We start from the raw sequence: 18097 nt of genomic DNA, 5'->3' as shown, positions 1-18097 counted from the left end.
AAGCAAATTTTTCTGCTGCATAATATCAAAATATGATCTGCCAACACTTAAAATATTTCGTACCAAAAATATTTGTTTGTTTCGTTAAAGATATTTTTCTGTTGTAGTTCTACAATTTGAAGTGTTTTCTTTTATATGTAAAAGATTCATAATGCAATAGGTAATTTTTGTAGACATCACGAAGTCAAAAAGTAGAATAGGAAGAATTATTACGAGAAAAATTCTAGTTGGGCCTCTTGAAATCTTTTTCAAATTAGCTAGATATAATTTTTTCATGAAGTGTATTGCTCCAAATAACCTTTGTTTAATCACGATTTTTTTTGAATAATCGTTCTTACCTTGTATTATTGTTTCTCAATTAAATTATGGCATTTTCTTGCTGAGGTTGGCAACGTTAAAGCCCAATTTTTGTATTGATACGCGGCATTTTCCTTGAAATTTTGGACAAATATTTTTTTCTTTTTTCCCCCCCAACAAAATACATGTCGAAAATTGTCCTCTCTTATTACGTCGATATGAAATAAAATAATAAAACAAAACAATGATTTTTGCCATCATTATAATAAGTATTATGATGTTTTTTTGAGGTTGTGTTTTAATCTAATAAAAGTAAATTAGAAGTGGGAAAAAATATGTAGAGAAAAATTGATTCACTTGTTATTGCGAGGGTTTTATTATTTTGGTCTGCTTGTCTTGTTGCGTCATTAGTTTAGTTTTAATAGTTTTCTTCTTTTTACTTATAATTTGTAATGAAAAGAAAGTTTGCCATAAAAATGATTTTATTTCATTTTTTCCGTATATTATGAATAGTTATTAACTACAATTTACTATGTAAAAATGACAAAAGATTTTTATTTTTCTAGATAAAAATGTTACTTTCAAATTCGATTCGAAAGTTGGAGAAAATATCGAACTTTTACACGACTTTTCGATGTCTCCACGATCAAAGGTAGGTATTTTCGTTTCTTTTAATAATTATGTTTTTATAATACAGCCTTAATGAAATTTATTTAGTCTTTTTAACGTAATATCCTTTTGGCCATGAATCATAAAAAAAATACAAAAGCAGGCTCTTTTTATTAATAATGAAATATTTTATTTTTCTTACGTACCCAAAGGGTGCATGTTTAAATTGAGCGTATATTATTCATAAATTGTGATGTTATAGCTCACAATACTATCCATAAACTATAATAATTGCCCTCTTTGAAATTAATCTATAATGCAAAGTAGAATGATGTCTATCCGTCCGTCCCTTAAGATCTCGGTAACCACTGAACCGATCGGATTATACTTTTCAGGATATATACCTATTGGTCCTATACCTATCCCCCCCCCTTCATTTTTTTTGTTTATGGGGAAGTTTGTTTACATAAAACTACTGGCAGCACCAGTATAGTACTTAATTTTTTTTTAATTACCTCTTAGAGGCTAGGGATGAAGCCACTAGTCGTATATAAGTAATCAAATTAAATATCATGATGCGAGCATGAATTTTGTACTAATGACATATGTCTTTTGAATTGCACCACTGATGTACTAAGCAAGTTATGTACTAACTGACTGACCGGGCGGACGGATAGACAAATTGAATTAAAGAGCATTTTTTGCCAAACTAAGTACCTACTTAAACAAAATAAATTAATTTTCAGGCGAGTTATAAAAAGTACAAGCACGAATATCTATAACAACCTTGCGATAGAACACGAGTTATTCAATAATCATAATCCACAGGGAAAAAGGTTTCAGATTTTGTGTTTTTTGTTTGTGTCATTTTAAAAAGTATCCTATTTAACTAGTTACAAAATACATTTTTCATATTGGTATCTATTCTTGTTTTTAATCAGAAGATGATTTCTTTGGTACTTAGGTATAGAAATTAGGTTCAAACAAATGAATGATGTTATGAAATCTTTTCCATATCAGGAAGACATTTTGATGTTGTGGCAGAATTCTCCATGTGTTGTCGTAGGAAGGCATCAAAATCCTTGGGTTGAAGCAAATATTCCTTATTTAAGGTTAAATGTTGACTAAAATATTATTAAATACAAGTTTGAAGGCTATATTTGATTTCAAGTAGTTATTTATTGCTGCAGTGTATAATTTACTCAATTAAATAGGTAGGTACATGTTTTCTTTGTTCCTTTTCAATACCTTCTTATACCAAGTATTATTATTCCCATTCAATTGAACGTTTGTATTTTACAGGGAGAATAGCATCTCTATAGCTCGCCGTAACAGTGGAGGTGGAGCTGTTTATCATGATCTGGGAAACCTTAATCTTACGTTTGTCACAACCAAGCAGAAATACTACAGACGAAAAAACTTGGAGCTCATTTGTGACGCGTTAAAAAGTGTTGGAATTAATTCTGAGATTAATGACAGGTGTGGTAACATTATTTTAACAACTTTACCTTCTGATATTAAGGCTACACTTATGCTTTCATGTATAAGAAATTATACATTGCAGTTATTTATAATCCTTATATAAAAGTAACAGGATATATGTTGGTGTGTCTGTCTGTCTGTAGCAAAGAATCTCGCTATTCTATGAACCGATATGGTTCTCCTTTATTAACCTTAACATTGTAGTTTCTCATGGGATCTGGGAAGATTTGTAACTATTTTGGGGAAGGGTACCACCACTCTTCTAACAAATATTGTCCCTAGAAAAAGATCTCACTATAAACTGAACCGATAGTCTTCCAGTTTAGGGAAGCTTCACATGGGTCCTAGGATGTTTATCTATGTTTGTTGAGGAGAGTATGTTATGAACTTATGGTCAATAATTTAAGATGAAACTATCCTGTATTTCAAGATAAATTAGGTATTTAAAGTAATTGTAAAATAATGTTAACATTCCATAGAGATGATATTTTAATGGATGGAAAAAAGATCTCAGGAACTGCCGCCAAACTTACTAGAGATAAAAGTTACCATCACTGTACTCTGCTCGTCAATGCTGATAGAAAAAATCTGAGCAATGCCCTGAAGAATCCACATACAGAAATAATAAAAACCAATGCAACGAAAAGTGTGAGATCTCCTGTTGATAATCTTCTAAGTGCTGCCAGTGACATTACTATTGATAAAGTTGAAAATGCCCTTGCTGATCATTTTAAACCTGATAATAATATTGAATATGTCAATGAAGAATTTTTGAAAAATCAAGAAAATGAATTTTTAATATGGGATTGGATTTTTGGAAAGACTCCAAAGTTTTCTATTCAAGAAAGTTTTTGCATAGATAATGAAAAAATAAATATTGATATTACTATAACAAAGGGCCATATAACATCCATTCTAATAAATGAAACACCTATTGAAATAGTATTAAGATCAGATATGAAGTTTGAATCAAAAACATTTTTAGATATTGCTCAAAGATTAAGAAGTAAAGATAAAGAGGTTATGCTTTCTTTGTTGAAACGATTGAACTTAATTGTTTAATAGCATTGAATATTTTAAATTAAATATTTTTAGCAGTGAATCTTCTCTGTATTTACTTTATGTCTCTCCGTCTATACTTGAAAGTGGTTACCTAATAAAGATGTACAATGTCTCTAATAAGCTTTACATGAAATGGTAAAGCACCTATTGAACATAAGCTTTGCTGCTATAATTATGGACATAATTTCTCTTGTTTGTTTTTCTATTGTTTACTTTTGTAAGATTTCAGATTAGACAATGTATACATTGCTCAACGGATTATACAAACACATAACACAGAAAGACGAATTCTTTGTACTCATATTAGGTTATTTATTAAACTTGTTTTTCTTATTTTAGTTATTCTTAATTTTATGATATTTTAATGAAAATTTAGGTAATATCATACAAATAGGGATTTTTTTATGAATTGTATGAAATTAGTTCAATTACTCAAAAAAGTTATCTCGGGTGAAAGTGCCAGCACTTACGACTTTGGTTTAGTTACATTTGCTTCAATAAACTGTAAAGAAACGGTGGCGTAGCGTTACAGATTATCCTCCTATCATCTATGATAATTGTAAAAATTACAGTAGATCCACTGCCAATACCAAGCAAAATAATAAGTGCTGTTACTTTTTTTTGCTGAATTCAATTGTTTGTGTTTGTGCAATTTTTTTGAATTATGAAACTCTTCTTTGGAGATTGTCTTCTACATAATTGTACATTAAGTTTTATTACACAGCAATTTGTTTTTGTGAAATAAAAAGTTTAATAAATGAATTCAGGCCTCGACAATGCTGGAAAATCAACATTTTTAGAATCTGCCAAAACAAGATTTGTTAAAGATTATAAGGCAAGGGATATGTCGCTAATAAATATCATGGGCAAGGATATTGCACCTGAAGAAATTCTGTAGGGTAGCGTGGGGTAATTGCGGTAGGGAGGGTCAATTCCGGTCACCCCGACCAACTTTTTAAAACCCGTTTTTAACGATGTTCTAAACGTTTGCGAGAGATCTTCAGAAAAGCAAAGTTTTTGGGAAGTATGTTTTTTTAGGTTGAAGCAAATAAGTAACCGGAATAACCCCACGCTACCCTATATAATAATCCTACTTTCCGCCTTTCATAAAATCCCTTATTATTATTACAGTATTATTTTCTTGATCTACAACAATTTCTGCACGCATTTTTACATTGAATTGCTGAAGAAACATTTTTTTTCAAACATATTTTTTCGATTGTCAAAAAAGTTGAGTCATTGTAGATTCGATAAAATTGTCAAACTTAATTTGATATCTACTATCCTTTTTTTATGACATACATATATCCCTAACTAGGGTAAGAATCTCGGCAAAATCACCACCACAGTTGGGTTAAATATTGGTAAAATTGACACAAACGGAGTGAGGCTCAATTTCTGGGATCTTGGAGGACAACAAGAACTTCAAGCACTCTGGGATAAATACTATCAGGTAAAGTTTGTGTGTTAGTATAGTTATTAATCGCATCGTATTATAGACAGCTTTCCGCGGATAAAAAAGGAAAAATTATAAGATTAAAACCAGTTATGTTAGCCCCGAGGAAAGATTTTTATTTTAATATACGTGGAAATTTGTCTTTAATACGATGCTATACATGTTTTTTTTCAGTATGGCTAAGAACCGTTTTAAATCCTGCGGATATTAATCGGTTTCGAATCCATACTGGAAAGATTTTGACTGGCATTTTGACAATTCAGCCTACTTGGCGCTTTTTTGTCCATTGAAGTATCTCATGATGTAAAAAATAAAAAAGCGGTATTTTTGGTTACTGAAACAGTAAAAGTATACCTAGGTAATATAATATTTGTTAATAATACCAAATAATAATATGCTTAATTTCAGGAGTGTCATGCAGTTATTTATGTTGTAGACTCTAATGACAGGTGAATATATTTTGCTCACTTATTCTGTTTTCTAATTATATCAGGCGTCTTTATATATTTTTTTACTGACATTTTATTATTTATCAGAGTCTAAATAACATATGTTATACAATATCTAATCCAAAATAAAACGCAAACTGAATGTGAATATATCTAACCCAATCATACCATACATAATAGGCCGACTCAGAATTACCACTTTTTTTGAAATTCAATGGGCGCGCTATTTCAACCCATTCCTTTTATGATATAAAGACCAATGATACCAAAAAAAGTGTTCTGGTAGTTTTTTTTCAGCAATATGTCAAATTTGATTTTCATAAAAAAGGGGAAGGTTCCCCCCTGGGGGTGAAATTTTTTTTTCTTTCAAACCATGGCTTTATACACCTTCCTGAATTCGTCTTGAAGAGTACATTAAGGATCAAAAAACGATTTTAAAATATTTTGATCATAGCAAGAGCTATTCTCAAAAAACTAACAATTTTGGCCATTTTAGCAAAATCAGGTGATTTTTACGGTTATTTGAGGATAACTTTTTCTGGGATCAATATTTTTAAAAAACGTTTTTTGATTCTTAATGTACTCTTCAAGACGAATTCAGGAAGGTGTATAAAGCCATGGTTTGAAAGAAAAAAAAATTTCACCCCCAGGGGGGAACCTTCCCCTTTTTTATGAAATTCGAATTTGACATATTGCTGAAAAAATAGTCTGAGAACACTTTTAAAGGTATCAATAGTCTTATATTTATGAATAGAATGGGTTAAAATAGCGCGCCAAAAAATTTTGCATCTTGAGTCGGCCTAATACATAACCAAAAACTAAAAAAAAAACTTTATTTCAGGGATAAATATTGCATAATATTAACAACATACCCTTTCTATATTTCCCCATTATTCTCCCCTTATTTCCAATAAAAAAGTTATGAAAGGGATAGTTCTACGAAGTGTATTTAAAGAGTTAAGGTACTTAGAGTAGTGAACTTTTATATGTCTTAGTAGAATATATTAGGCATTGGATAGATATGATTATATGATAAAGAATTTTTAACATTGACCAGACCAAACTTTTTTTATTTGACAATATCTAAAAAAGTTAAAGTGATTTGCCACATAAATTACATGAGAATGGTCTATTTTTTTCCAAATATGTATAGCCAAAACACAAATATCAGAGAATCTTTTTTCACATATTCACAAGAGTTATAAAAAAATTGAACAGGGGTTCCCCTTGGGACAAGTTACTTAAAAACATAAAAAATAACGTCCGGTGCATTATAGGACAGATTTTCTAGAGATTCTTTTATAAAAAAATAAAGAAAACCGTCCGGTTTACTTACAATATACACATTATCTTACGCGGAAATACCAACTATCCATACAACATATATATATATATATATATATATAAAGACCATTCTCATGTAATTTATGTTGCAAATCACTAACTTTTTTAGATATTGTCAAATAAAAAAAGTTCGGTCAGATCAATGTTAAAATTCTTTATCACAATCATATCTCTCCAATGCCTAATATATTCTACTAAGACATATAAAAAGATCACTACTCTAAGTACTATATTAAATATTTTATTGGTCATTCTTTGTTGTTATGTGTATTTTGATGCATAAAAAGTTTAAAGATCTATTAACTAGTAAATGCTATCTAAAGTTGTATTTATGACAAAAAAGTTTTTGCCATATATAACATGCAACGAAGTTGAAAATAAAAATGAAAAACTCATTTTTTAAGAAAAATCCCTGGTCAAATTTTTTAATTTTAATCAATAACTTTATGTTATGCACTACTACGTTATTTAAGATAGAAAAAACTTCAAGTTCACTATTTTTTTTTAAATGCACTTCGTGAAACTATCCCTTTTAACATTTGTGTGCCTATTTTCTAGGCACCCGTACCAGAATTGGTACCATATTTAGTTATTGCATTGATTTTCTTTTTAGAGAACGAATACACGAATCTAAAGAATCCTTTGTAAAGATGCTTAGCAATTCAAACCTGACAGGTGTCCCACTTCTAGTGGCTGCAAATAAACAAGGTAATTCTCAATAATGATGCTCTGTAATTCATATATGACATGTGTCCCACTTTTTATAGCTGCAAATAAACAAGGTAATTCTTTATTATGATGCTCTGTAATAGTAATACAAATCTGACAGGTGTCCCACTTCTGGTAGCTGCAAATAAGCTAGGTAATCCTATGTAAACATTCTTAGTGATACAAATATGACAGGTGTCACACTTCTAGTAGCTGCAAATAAACAAGGTAATTCTTTGTAAAGATACTTAGTACTACAAATATGACAAGTGTCCCACTTCAGGTAGCTGTAATATGACAGGTGTCCCAATTCTGGTAGCTGCAAATAAATAAGTTAATTTTAAAGGTGCTTGGCAGTAAAAATATGACAAAATTTATATCTTGAAAAAGGGAAAAGGAAGAACAAAAAGATATAAAAAATCATTTTTCAACAGGAACCGTATCATTCGCAAAAATGCTTACGACCATATTTAGATACCCTTTTTATGTTACACTCTTATTTATGCATTGTTTGCGATTTACGAATCCTACATTTAGAAATTTTTTGTTTACACGTGTAAACGCTTGACAATGTACTTCTTGTTTTAGATCTGGAGGAATGTATGGGAGTGAGAGAGGTGAAGCCACTCTTTGAATCCAGTGATGAACACGTAGGAACTAGGTAAATCTTACCTATTTAGTATTTCTTTTAAATAATTCAGGCATTTCATATGTTTCCTGAAATTAGTGAAAGAACAGGTTATATGGATTATTGTAACGCGATTTGGGGAATGTTAAGAGAAGTTATTTCAACACTAGGTATTAGGTTCTACTTTTCCTTAGGCTTTAAAATAAATATTAAATTTTTTCATCGCCATGTTGTACATTGAATGTCGTACTACCGATTTTTATTGACTTTTTTATATCTCAGGAAGTTAATGTCTGCAGCTTATACCAACAACTAAATTAATTCGGAAAAAAATCACAAAAACTATACATATTATAATTTCAGCTGTCGTTGGGGTACAACACTTAGTAAAATTGGTGACCTTTACATGTGCCCTCCAAATATTATTTTATTTATTTCGCTTGTTGGTTATACCTTATTCACTAATGTCTGTCCTTTTTTCGGAAAAACTTTGTCTTTAATGATTCTTGCTTTTAAATCATGTTCAATTCAACATTTGATAATTGTTTTCAGGGAAGTAATGGTGTTAGCCACCTCAGGTTTAAGAGGTGAAGGAGTGGTGGAAGGTATTGATTGGATAGCTCAATGTGTCATCAGAAATAAACATGTCAGGTAAAGATTTTTTAAGTAAACATAAAAAGAGAATTCCTGAGGGGTGTATATTTTCCGTTGCAGGGGTGGGTAAAGAAATTTATATTAAGGAAATATTCATTCTACTTAATAGAGAGTGATGAAGGTAAAGAAATTTAACTTGGTTGACAAATATACACCAATTGAATTGCATGAAAAGTATTTGAAAAGGGGGGTTGTTTGTTTTAATAATACCGTATTTTACTAGGTACCTATTAGTTTTCCTAAATATGTCTTTTGATTTTTATCTCAGTTTAAGAAAAAGTAGGAAAAGTAGCGAATACGCTTACCGTCCCTTTTTTGCTATTTCAAAGGAAAACTAAAGAAAAAATCAGAATAAGTTCACTTTTCGAAAAAATATTTTTTTATGTTATCTATTGATTTAAAACATAAATCAATGTAATAAAATAAAGTCTAAATATTTTAACAAATGTATTTTTTATATAAGCATTCCTAATTCCTTATTTATTTCAGGCCCCCACACGACAAAGAAAATGGTTAACAGTAAACAGATTATTAAAATTTTCCATGATGTTACCTATCCTAGAAATTTTAACCTTTCACCTTCATAATAACTTTATAATACTTTTCATTACTTAAAAATCATATTGTACCTAATCACACAAGAAAATATTTAAACTTGAAAAGAAAAGGAAAAAATCCACCTAAAAAGCTTTCTGTAAGTTTTGCATTTTACACTTTGAATTGTTTTATAGTCATAGTAAGTTTTGAATGAAAATTACATTCCAGTTGAGGTTAAGAATTACTTTTATTTATGTATTGTTTGTGTGAATACTTGTTAAATTATTACAGTTTATTCCCTAGAAAGGATGTGGTAATGGAAGAGGAACAGGGGTGTTTATTCTGCATGGCATCTTCATCTGAGGGGGGGGGGGGTGTAGGGGGATGAAAAATATAAAGTAGGGAGAGAAAAAACTAAAAAAAGTGTATTGAAAAGTAAAATATCAGCTGATCCTGTTATCCAGAAATATTTTAAAAATTGGACCAAAAAACACCATAGACCAAAAATTAGTATAAATATACTTGCCCTTTCATCTACAGACAAAAAACCTTAAAATGATGGGAAATTTAATTTTAACAAGGGGTGAAAATGAAATTTTTGGATCTGGGGAAAAATTAGTATACAGCCCCTGAAAAGGAAATATGTAGAATATAAACCTTTCATCATTTAAATGATTAAAAGTAAACCGCCGAACATTTCCCCTGTGGCTGTATGTATGTAATTGTTTGAAAATATTAGGTTTAAGGACAAACACAGGAGTCCAAAACGTCGGGTTGGACAACCTAAGCTATCCTATTTTGAACCATCTTAAATATTTTTTTTTATATACCTAACCTGTATAGAAATACTTAATTAACTTTATAATTTAGACACTCCTGCGTTTTTCCTGGAGCCTAATATAATGCTGTTTTAGATTTTGTTGATTTTTAGTTTGATATTATTTATTAATAATTTTGTGTATCATGTTTTTGTATTAACTGTGATATTTTTTGAAGGATTATTCTTCGCAGTGTTATAAAGTTTGTATTTTCAGAAATAAAATGTGACTACAGCGATCGGAATTAAGACGAGACATCACTTTGGTTAAGTAAAACAGACAACCAACTCTTTGACATGATTTCCATACTATTTACACCTTCGTACATAAATTGAGGTATTTCTTAGTGTTTTTTTAATAGCCCTAACCAATATCTGAATCTTTCGTGATTTCGTGTTCTTATAATGACGCCTCCCAAATATTTTTAATGTTGCTTGTTGGGTTTTCAGGACATTTAGAGTAGTTGAAATACAAATACATATTATAATTAAGATACGAAAGAAAAAAGTTATTCTACTTAGATTTTTACAATTTTTCAGAAAACACATAAAACAAAATGGAAGAAAATTCCGTTTTAACAACATTGAAGATTTTAATTATAGGTAAATTCAACTTTTTTTGTGCATATTTCTTGTTTTTATTGAATATTTATCCTCTTTGTCATAAAAAACCTTACGTTTTTAAAAATGTTTTTTGTTGTTTAGGTGAAAGCGGTGTAGGAAAATCTAGCCTTCTTTTGAGGTAAAGTATCTCAAGAATTTTCATAATTAAATAATACCTCTAAAAAGCACGCACCAATCATATGTTTAATTTTAAGAATAGATAATAAGATTAACTGATAACTAATCGCTTCCTCGTTAGATTTTCATAATAAATAGATGTTTTAGATATGTATTTCATAGGGATAGCAATCCGTCAAATTTTTGGACCGGATTCGGATTCTTACAAGAATCATCTGTCCAAAAATTCTATTTTTGGCGGATTCCGGATTCGCATTCCGGATTCTAGCAATATTTTAAAAGGCTTTTATTAAAAAGTTAACAATTTTAGTGCTACATATGTCCTGAAAATTAATGTTCTTAGTGGTCTCTATAATTCTCTTCCGATAATCAAATCAGATTTTAAAAGATATTATATATAATGATGATAATCTTCCCGGATTCGGATACGGATTGCCAACCCTAGTATTTCATAATATAGTAGCGGCTGCGCCTATAGCATTTAATCATTTGTATTCGAAAAGGTAGAGAACAGTAGAATAATATGCCAAAACCATCCTAGGAACTAAGTTAAGATTTTCTGAAAGGGAGATTTTAGTCGTTTTAACAGAGATTGAAATCTTAAGCAACAGACAACAAAAAAAACTCAATACGCAACCTTATATTTGTTTTCTTCTTAGGGTTGTTGCCAATTCAATTTACCATTAAAGTATTTTTCTCTCTTAAATTAGGTTATTTTGGTGTTTATTGAATGTTCTTCATTTACCTAGTACAAAAATGAAATAATTTGTTTAGATTTGCAAATGACACATTTGACCCTGAGATTTCTGCCACAATAGGAGTTGACTTCAAAGTTAAGGTAAATTGAAGAAAAAGCTACTTTTTAATTCACTTTGCGATTTTCTTAGCTACAATTCAAGAAAGATGCCGGCTATTTTTTGTAAATTGACTACACCAATAAGCATCTAGTATGTTATTATTTACTTTGTCCGTCTGTCATTCTACAAAATATATAAATTAAAAAAGTATGTGAGAAAGGATTTGTGATTTTTCCTCCAATAAATCGTCTTTTTAACAAATGCTCTTTAAAATTTTTTTTCTCGTATTTTTATCTATTATTTTTTTGCTTGGATACTTATGGATGTTGCCATCCTTGTTAGATTATAACTGACATCAAACTGTTTAGGAAATTGACAATCATGGTAACAAAATTAAACTAGCAATTTGGGACACAGCTGGACAAGAAAGGTTCAGAACTCTGACACCTAGCTATTACAGGTGAGAATATAATCATATATAAATTTGGGACACAGCTGGACAAGAAAGGTTCAGAACTCTGACACCTAGCTATTACAGGTGAGAATATAATCATATATAAATTTGGGACACAGCTGGACAAGAAAGGTTCAGGTGAGCTTTTATAGGTCCTGAGATGGTTTTAGGCTATTTTATTTCTAATAATAAGTCTAGGTATGGTTTTAGGCTATTTTATATCCTTATTATATGCTTTATACGACATTTGCCCAAAAAGGGTGCCCAAAACCACTTTTGGGCGCCCAAAACCCTTTTGGGCAATTGGGCCGCCCAATATAAAAAAAAGTGCCCAATTCGACAACCCTGGTGAGAATATAATCATATATTATAAATTTGGGACACAGCTGGACAAGAAAGGTTCAGAACTCTCACACCCAGCTATTACATGTGAGAATATAATCATATATAAATATGGGACACAGCTGGACAAGAAAGGTTCAGAACTCTCACACCCAGCTATTACAGGTGAGAATATAATCATTTATAAATTTGGGACACAGCTGGACAAGAAAGGTTCAGAACACTCACACCTAGCTATTACAGGTGAGAATATAATCATATATAAATATGGGACACAGCTGGACAAGAAAGGTTCAGAACACTCACACCTAGCTATTACAGGTGAGAATATAATCATTTATAAATTTGGGACACAGCTGGACAAGAAAGGTTCAGAACTCTGACACCTAGCTATTACAGGTGAGAATATAATCATATATAAATTTGGGACACAGCTGGACAAGAAAGGTTCAGAACACTCACACCCAGCTATTACATGTGAGAATATAATCATTTATAAATTTGGGACACAGCTGGACAAGAAAGGTTCAGAACACTCACACCTAGCTATTACAGGTGAGAATATAATCATATATAAATTTGGGACACAGCTGGACAAGAAAGGTTCAGAACTCTGACACCTAGCTATTACAGGTGAGAATATAATCTTCCTCATAATAAAGTAACAGGATGTTTGTCTGTCTGTACTGAAGGATTTTGCTAACCGCTGATCCGATATACTTCTCATAAATCCTTGTAAAGTTTATAGGTAACTATTTTGTAAGATTAATGTACACTTTGTTTAAAATTGGACTTTTTGTAGCGAAGCTATTCTATAATTTACTTTGTCTGTCCAATAAAGGTACTAAGAAAGAGAGGGAATGTCTGATTGAGCCAATAGAAGAATCGCATCGGTACATACATTTAATTTCATTGGTTGAAATTTTGTACACATCTTGTTAAGAATGCATGTTTTTTTTCATTTCACACTTAGATAAAAGTCAGCTGTAAACAGTATATTTTCTTAGTAGAAAGCTTTGCGGAATCAGAATTAATTGCCCAAAAATTTCGTTTAAATTTGAAAGCTTAGTAACGAGGTGGATTCTTAAAAAAAAAGTTAGGCTGGCTACTCGCTGGTGAGGCAAAATTATTTTTGTGAAAAATCCTCCAAAATCGAATAAAAAAATTTACAAAAATTAAATAAAATCTTAAAAGGGTTATTAACATATGATTTTGTTTAATTTTTGTAGATTAATAATGTGCTTTTGGATGATTTTTCACAAAAATAATTTTGCCTCATTATCGAGTAGCGAGTCTATAATTTCTTAAGAATCCGCATCAGCTTGAGTCGAAAGTAAACAATACTTTTGTCTGCTAGAAATGTTCCTTCTTAGATTTGACGAATAAAGGGTTCAGAATATAATTCTATTCTTCTATTTCTATTGTCTGTCCGTCCGTCAGTCAATCAGAAATGTAAGTTTATCGGCTACTTCAGAAGCTAGCGAGCTTTAGTGAAGATTTCAAAGACACGTGTACAACTAATCTAATACATTGTAACTTCTTTTGCATATTCGCTTTTTTCTATGTTATGATAACTGAACATCTGCTTTATAACTCACTTTGTTTATTTGTCCATATCATGATTTTTTGTACTTAGCTTCTTATGGATATTGTCATCCTTGTTTATTTTAAATTTCTGTATAAAAGTGTCTGGTTCCTACTCATCCAAGTTGACCTACTAATGAATCAATCCAGCTCATACCAACAACGAAATTAATTCGAAAAAAATCACGAAACCTATACCCACATGATTTTTCAGTTTTCGTTGGGGGGCAACACTTATTAGAATTGACGACCTTTTTACCTGCCCCCCAAACATTATTTTAGATTTTTTTTGTTTTTTTTTTTGGCCAAACCTTATTCCTGGAATCATTAAATTTTTTCAGAGGTGGACAAGGGGCCATCCTGGTATATGACGTGACCTCCAGAGAATCCTTCCAGAAAATAGAGGACTGGTTGACTGAGCTAGAGACATACTCAACTAATCCGGATATTAAAAAGATTCTGGTCGGCAACAAATGTGATATGGTAAGATTTATTGTTCCAGTATGTCTTCGAATCTGATTATTATCCGCTGGATTAGAACCAGTTCGCAATAATACTGAAAAATCACGTAAAGCAAAATAATACAGACAATGTTAAACTTTAAAATTAGAAATCATTAAAGTAATACAAGTTGTAAGCCAAGACCGTCGGCCTCTCTGGGCTAACAAAACTTGTTTTAATCTTAATTAGCTTAAGAAATTAAAACAGATAAAAAATCTTGGACGTTCTTGAAGACATTACTTAATACCTACTTATATTGGGAAATATTATCCTATATTTTTTGCTTACAATAAATGTTAATTTGTAGGAAGGAGAGCGAATGGTAAGCCGAGACGAGGGAAAGAATTTTGCCCGACGCCATCAAATGATGTTCATTGAGGCTTCTGCCAAAACTAAAGAAGGAGTACAAACCGCTTTTGAGGTAAGTTTATGTAGCGCAGCTCAGCTTTTCTAAAGTTGTTTTGGTTGTTTCGTTTCAAATCAAAGAAATTAATTTTCTGTTCCTTTTTTTTATAGTCTTAAAGACATGGGAATGGGAATTACACCTCTACCGCCCAAAAAATAAAGAAATGTACCCCCCCCCCCCCAAAAAAAAAGGGGGAACGTGGTTCATTATCAATTCTTCTTGTGGCCTTAGATAGGGAGAAGTAGTTAGTGCTTGTATTGCGTAAAATCCGTGAGCTAGCTTCAGTCGAAAGCGATTATTAAGTCTAACTGTTTTTAATATTGACAAAACGCCTAGTTTAATTAAACGCATATTTAATAACAATTAGACTTAATAATCGCTGTCGACTGAAGCTGACTCACAGATTTTACGCAATACAATCACAAACTACTTGTCCCTTCATAAGTCACCTTATTCAATTTGAAATTATATGGTTTTGCATAACTTTTTAAAACAATTTTGCCCTCCTAGGAACTTGTGGAGAAAATCATGTTGACCCCCAGCTTGTGGGAGTCCACCTCCAGAATGCAGGTCACAAAGGTCACAGATTCCAGCGGTCAGTCTTCAGGTATAGTATAATAACATGGTAATCCTTAAAATTAAGTAACAGGATGTCTGTCTGACTCAATGTACCGAATGATCTCGCTAACCGTCGCAACGATATGGTTCTCCTTTATTTTTTTAATGACACTTTATTTGACAATTTTTATTATATTGTGCTAAATTGATTGCTTCGTCTTTCATTATTAACTGATTTTAGAAAACTAGAGCTTAAAATCCGTGTTTAAATCTAAATGAAAAATACATTTTTTAATAGCAAAACTGACTATATCTGTCTACTATACAACATATTTTGTCGTCAATCTATCTGATATGCAACAAAATACAAATTCTACACTACATACTTATATTGATATTATTGATTATTAGGGTTTCGTGATTTTCATTATTCTTATCCTTTTTTTTTTCTTTTCCAAGTTTTTTTTTACCTCTGTACATCTGCGATGTGGTCCTCCTTTACAGTGAAGCTTCTTATAGCTTCTGAGATTTTTTGAGCTATTTTATAGCCTGGGTATGGTTTATTCTTTATTTTCTGACCTTCAATAGTTCTACAAATATAGCGCCCTTAGATGCTAGGGGTTTTATCCGTTAGTTTGAATAAAAGTGCGATAACACCAAATTCCTTACATCCTGTTAGTAAAATTCATTTATTTAGGTGGTGGTTACTGTTGTTACGGCTAGTCTGCAATCTTTCTCCAACCACTAGCGGTCAGATTCATTACACACACAGTAAAACTACCTACACAGCATAATTTCAAATTTTTGTATGGGCCAATTAAACCTTTCTTCGTGCAGGCAATTCCTTCTGAACAATAACAAATAAACAGTTAAACAAGAATGAAACAAAATGTAAAGCGTAGCTAGGATTCTGGGTATGCAAGTGAATGGATATGAAACTAGAATTCAATTTTTTTCTTCACATTTTATCAATCAATGAAAATGTTAGCTAGTCTTTCCTAATAAAAACCGGTTTAGTTCACTAATCCCTTTTTTTTCTAGAAAAGCACAAAATTAGGTAAGAAAGTAAAATTTTAAAAATAACCTACATATGTATTTTTCTTTATATTATATTTTAAATGTTCTTATTTAGTCATTGTAATTGTAGATTATAATTTTTATAGAATACTTTGATTGTATGTATGGAATTAACTTGTTTTATAAATAACATTACAATTGTGAATTACATTTGAGTGTATGAAAATTATTTTTTGGGCTTTAGTAATATTGTATCAATATGAAAGGTAGGTTATTTGCATATAATAAATAACATATCTATAATATATTTCTTAAATAGGGTCTTAAAAAAACCTTTTCTCTTTATTCGTGATTTTAAGTAAAATTTTAGTCATTTTTATTTTGACCCAGTGAATTTCTTATTTTACCAAAAATTATTTAGAAAGAAAACGGCCTAATTTAGTGACATAAGACAGAGATAAGACAATGGGCGAAAAATTGATATACCCCCTCCCTTTAAATGATAATGAATTTACCCCTTCTGAAAATAACAATTTTTGTTTGAAAAAATTATGATAAAGCTTACAAAAGAAACTTTTGGTAATATATTGCAATTTATAGTCCATTGTCTCTTCCCTGTTTTAAAGACGTAAAAAGTTGAGCTAAAAATTTCAGAATGTTAGTTCGCTTACTTTTTGGACAGAATATTGATGCCAATGTCCTATCTCTTCCTGTATTTCTTATTTGTGCCTTTGATATTTCTAACCATGTAATTTTAGAGCTTTTGACTTACCTTTTATTATTAACTTAAATATTTTAAATTGTATTATTACCTACGAGAATTGTACTAATTTATTCTAGAATTGTAGTTCTTTCAAAATTTTTAGTCGGGATATAAATTTGAATATTTTTGTGTATATGGATTATATTAAGAATATGTATAAATAAAAATAAAAATAAATTGTGTTATATTCTTCATACTTAAATTTATGTTGTATCCGAATTATAGATTATTTTTAGATGTAAAACTAATGTATAAAAGAATCTTTGTTTAATTGTCGTTGTAAATATTACTTTATTTTATGAACTAGCGGCCAAGCCCTTAAAGGCCTCTATTGGCACGTAAATTTGTTTTCTTATCCATCTATGTTTTGAAATCCTCTGTTTAACAAAATATATATTTCTCTTGAGAGGGAGATGATTCCCTCCCCCAAATTGTCAGGACTTATGAGCAGCTACACTGCAAAGGAGAACCGTATAGGTTCAGCGGTTATCGAGAGCCTTTGGTACTCACAGAGATCATTTTACTTTACTGTCCCGACTGAAGGCAAAAACATAATTTTTAAATTGTGAAAAGTTGGCCGCTAAAAAATGCGGGATAACGGTTACTGACAAAGTTACGTTAAAACTTACCAAAATTGCACTTTTCCTTGGTTTTATTAATCTTTTTTGGAAAATGCATATAGTTTTCACTTCAATTTTGTATGATCTAGATATTAATCAATACATAAGAGCAGTATTAAAAATCTACATTAATTTAACTCTAAAGTAGCAGTTGTGTTAATTTTACCACAAAATTATCGAATTATAATAATCATGTATCGCATCGTATTTCTGCTAAAAGATTTAAACCAGTTTTGTTAGTTCCGAAAGACCAGATGAAATGTTTATTTTG

General features: G+C 30.7%; 3 protein-coding genes across 7 annotated transcripts; all 3 read left to right on the top strand.

Annotated features, from left to right (window-relative positions):
• The first annotated feature begins 686 nt into the window (after positions 1-686).
• On the top strand, positions 687-3680 carry Lipt1 (Lipoyltransferase 1). Of its 2 annotated transcripts, none has more exons than XM_080150828.1 (5): positions 687-949; positions 1653-1742; positions 1927-2018; positions 2209-2385; positions 2868-3680. In XM_080150828.1, exons 3-5 carry the CDS (start codon positions 1939-1941, stop codon positions 3448-3450), a joined length of 840 nt encoding a protein of 279 aa, XP_080006954.1. In that variant the 5' UTR covers positions 687-949; positions 1653-1742; positions 1927-1938; the 3' UTR covers positions 3451-3680. The 2 variants fall into 2 exon arrangements, with proteins under 2 accessions (XP_080006954.1, XP_080006946.1); XM_080150820.1 differs by having other exon boundaries at positions 855-949; positions 1653-1735; positions 1928-2018.
• Arfrp1 (ADP-ribosylation factor related protein 1) lies at positions 3619-10275 on the top strand. Of its 2 annotated transcripts, XR_013876818.1 has the most exons (9): positions 3619-3757; positions 4218-4285; positions 4769-4903; positions 5315-5355; positions 7313-7407; positions 7996-8068; positions 8588-8686; positions 9179-9965; positions 10141-10263. XR_013876818.1 is itself a non-coding variant. In XM_080150863.1 (8 exons), exons 1-8 carry the CDS (start codon positions 3688-3690, stop codon positions 9204-9206), a joined length of 609 nt encoding a protein of 202 aa, XP_080006989.1. In that variant the 5' UTR covers positions 3619-3687; the 3' UTR covers positions 9207-10275. The 2 variants fall into 2 exon arrangements, 1 of the variants encoding a protein (XP_080006989.1); XM_080150863.1 differs by having other exon boundaries at positions 9179-10275.
• A 250-nt stretch (positions 10276-10525) lies between these two features.
• On the top strand, positions 10526-16709 carry LOC145311837 (ras-related protein Rab-18-B-like). Of its 3 annotated transcripts, none has more exons than XM_080150850.1 (9): positions 10526-10646; positions 10749-10785; positions 11559-11622; positions 11950-12011; positions 12669-12698; positions 14303-14444; positions 14770-14883; positions 15379-15475; positions 16124-16709. In XM_080150850.1, the coding sequence occupies exons 1-9, from the start codon at positions 10601-10603 to the stop codon at positions 16147-16149; spliced, it is 618 nt and encodes a 205-aa protein (XP_080006976.1). In that variant the 5' UTR covers positions 10526-10600; the 3' UTR covers positions 16150-16709. The 3 variants fall into 3 exon arrangements, with proteins under 3 accessions (XP_080006976.1, XP_080006968.1, XP_080006965.1); XM_080150842.1 differs by lacking the exon at positions 12669-12698 and adding an exon at positions 12513-12542 and having other exon boundaries at positions 10527-10646; XM_080150839.1 differs by lacking the exon at positions 12669-12698 and having other exon boundaries at positions 10529-10646; positions 11950-12041.
• Positions 16710-18097: the final 1388 nt, after the last annotated feature.

This window comes from Acartia tonsa, chromosome 1 (genome assembly GCF_053477335.1).
Source record: "Acartia tonsa isolate MP-2025a chromosome 1, ASM5347733v1, whole genome shotgun sequence".
Taxonomy (NCBI): domain Eukaryota; kingdom Metazoa; phylum Arthropoda; class Copepoda; order Calanoida; family Acartiidae; genus Acartia; species Acartia tonsa.
This window is presented reverse-complemented; position numbering and strand designations above follow the sequence as displayed.

Bases quoted from the DNA above. Each gene is read 5' to 3' on its own strand.
- Lipt1 (XM_080150820.1), top strand. From the start codon at position 870: ATGTTACTTTCAAATTCGATTCGAAAGTTGGAGAAAATATCGAACTTT. The intron at 950-1,652 runs GTAGGTATTTTC...ATTAATTTTCAG, and splicing joins CGATGTCTCCACGATCAAAG to GCGAGTTATAAAAAGTACAA. The intron at 2,019-2,208 runs GTTAAATGTTGA...TGTATTTTACAG, and splicing joins GCAAATATTCCTTATTTAAG to GGAGAATAGCATCTCTATAG.
- Arfrp1 (XM_080150863.1), top strand. From the start codon at position 3,688: ATGTATACATTGCTCAACGGATTATACAAACACATAACACAGAAAGAC. The intron at 3,758-4,217 runs GTTATTTATTAA...AAATGAATTCAG, and splicing joins ATTCTTTGTACTCATATTAG to GCCTCGACAATGCTGGAAAA. The intron at 4,286-4,768 runs GCAAGGGATATG...ATCCCTAACTAG, and splicing joins GATTTGTTAAAGATTATAAG to GGTAAGAATCTCGGCAAAAT.
- LOC145311837 (XM_080150850.1), top strand. From the start codon at position 10,601: ATGGAAGAAAATTCCGTTTTAACAACATTGAAGATTTTAATTATAG. The intron at 12,012-12,668 runs GTTCAGAACTCT...TGGACAAGAAAG, and splicing joins GACACAGCTGGACAAGAAAG to GTTCAGAACACTCACACCTA. The intron at 12,699-14,302 runs GTGAGAATATAA...AAATTTTTTCAG, and splicing joins CTCACACCTAGCTATTACAG to AGGTGGACAAGGGGCCATCC.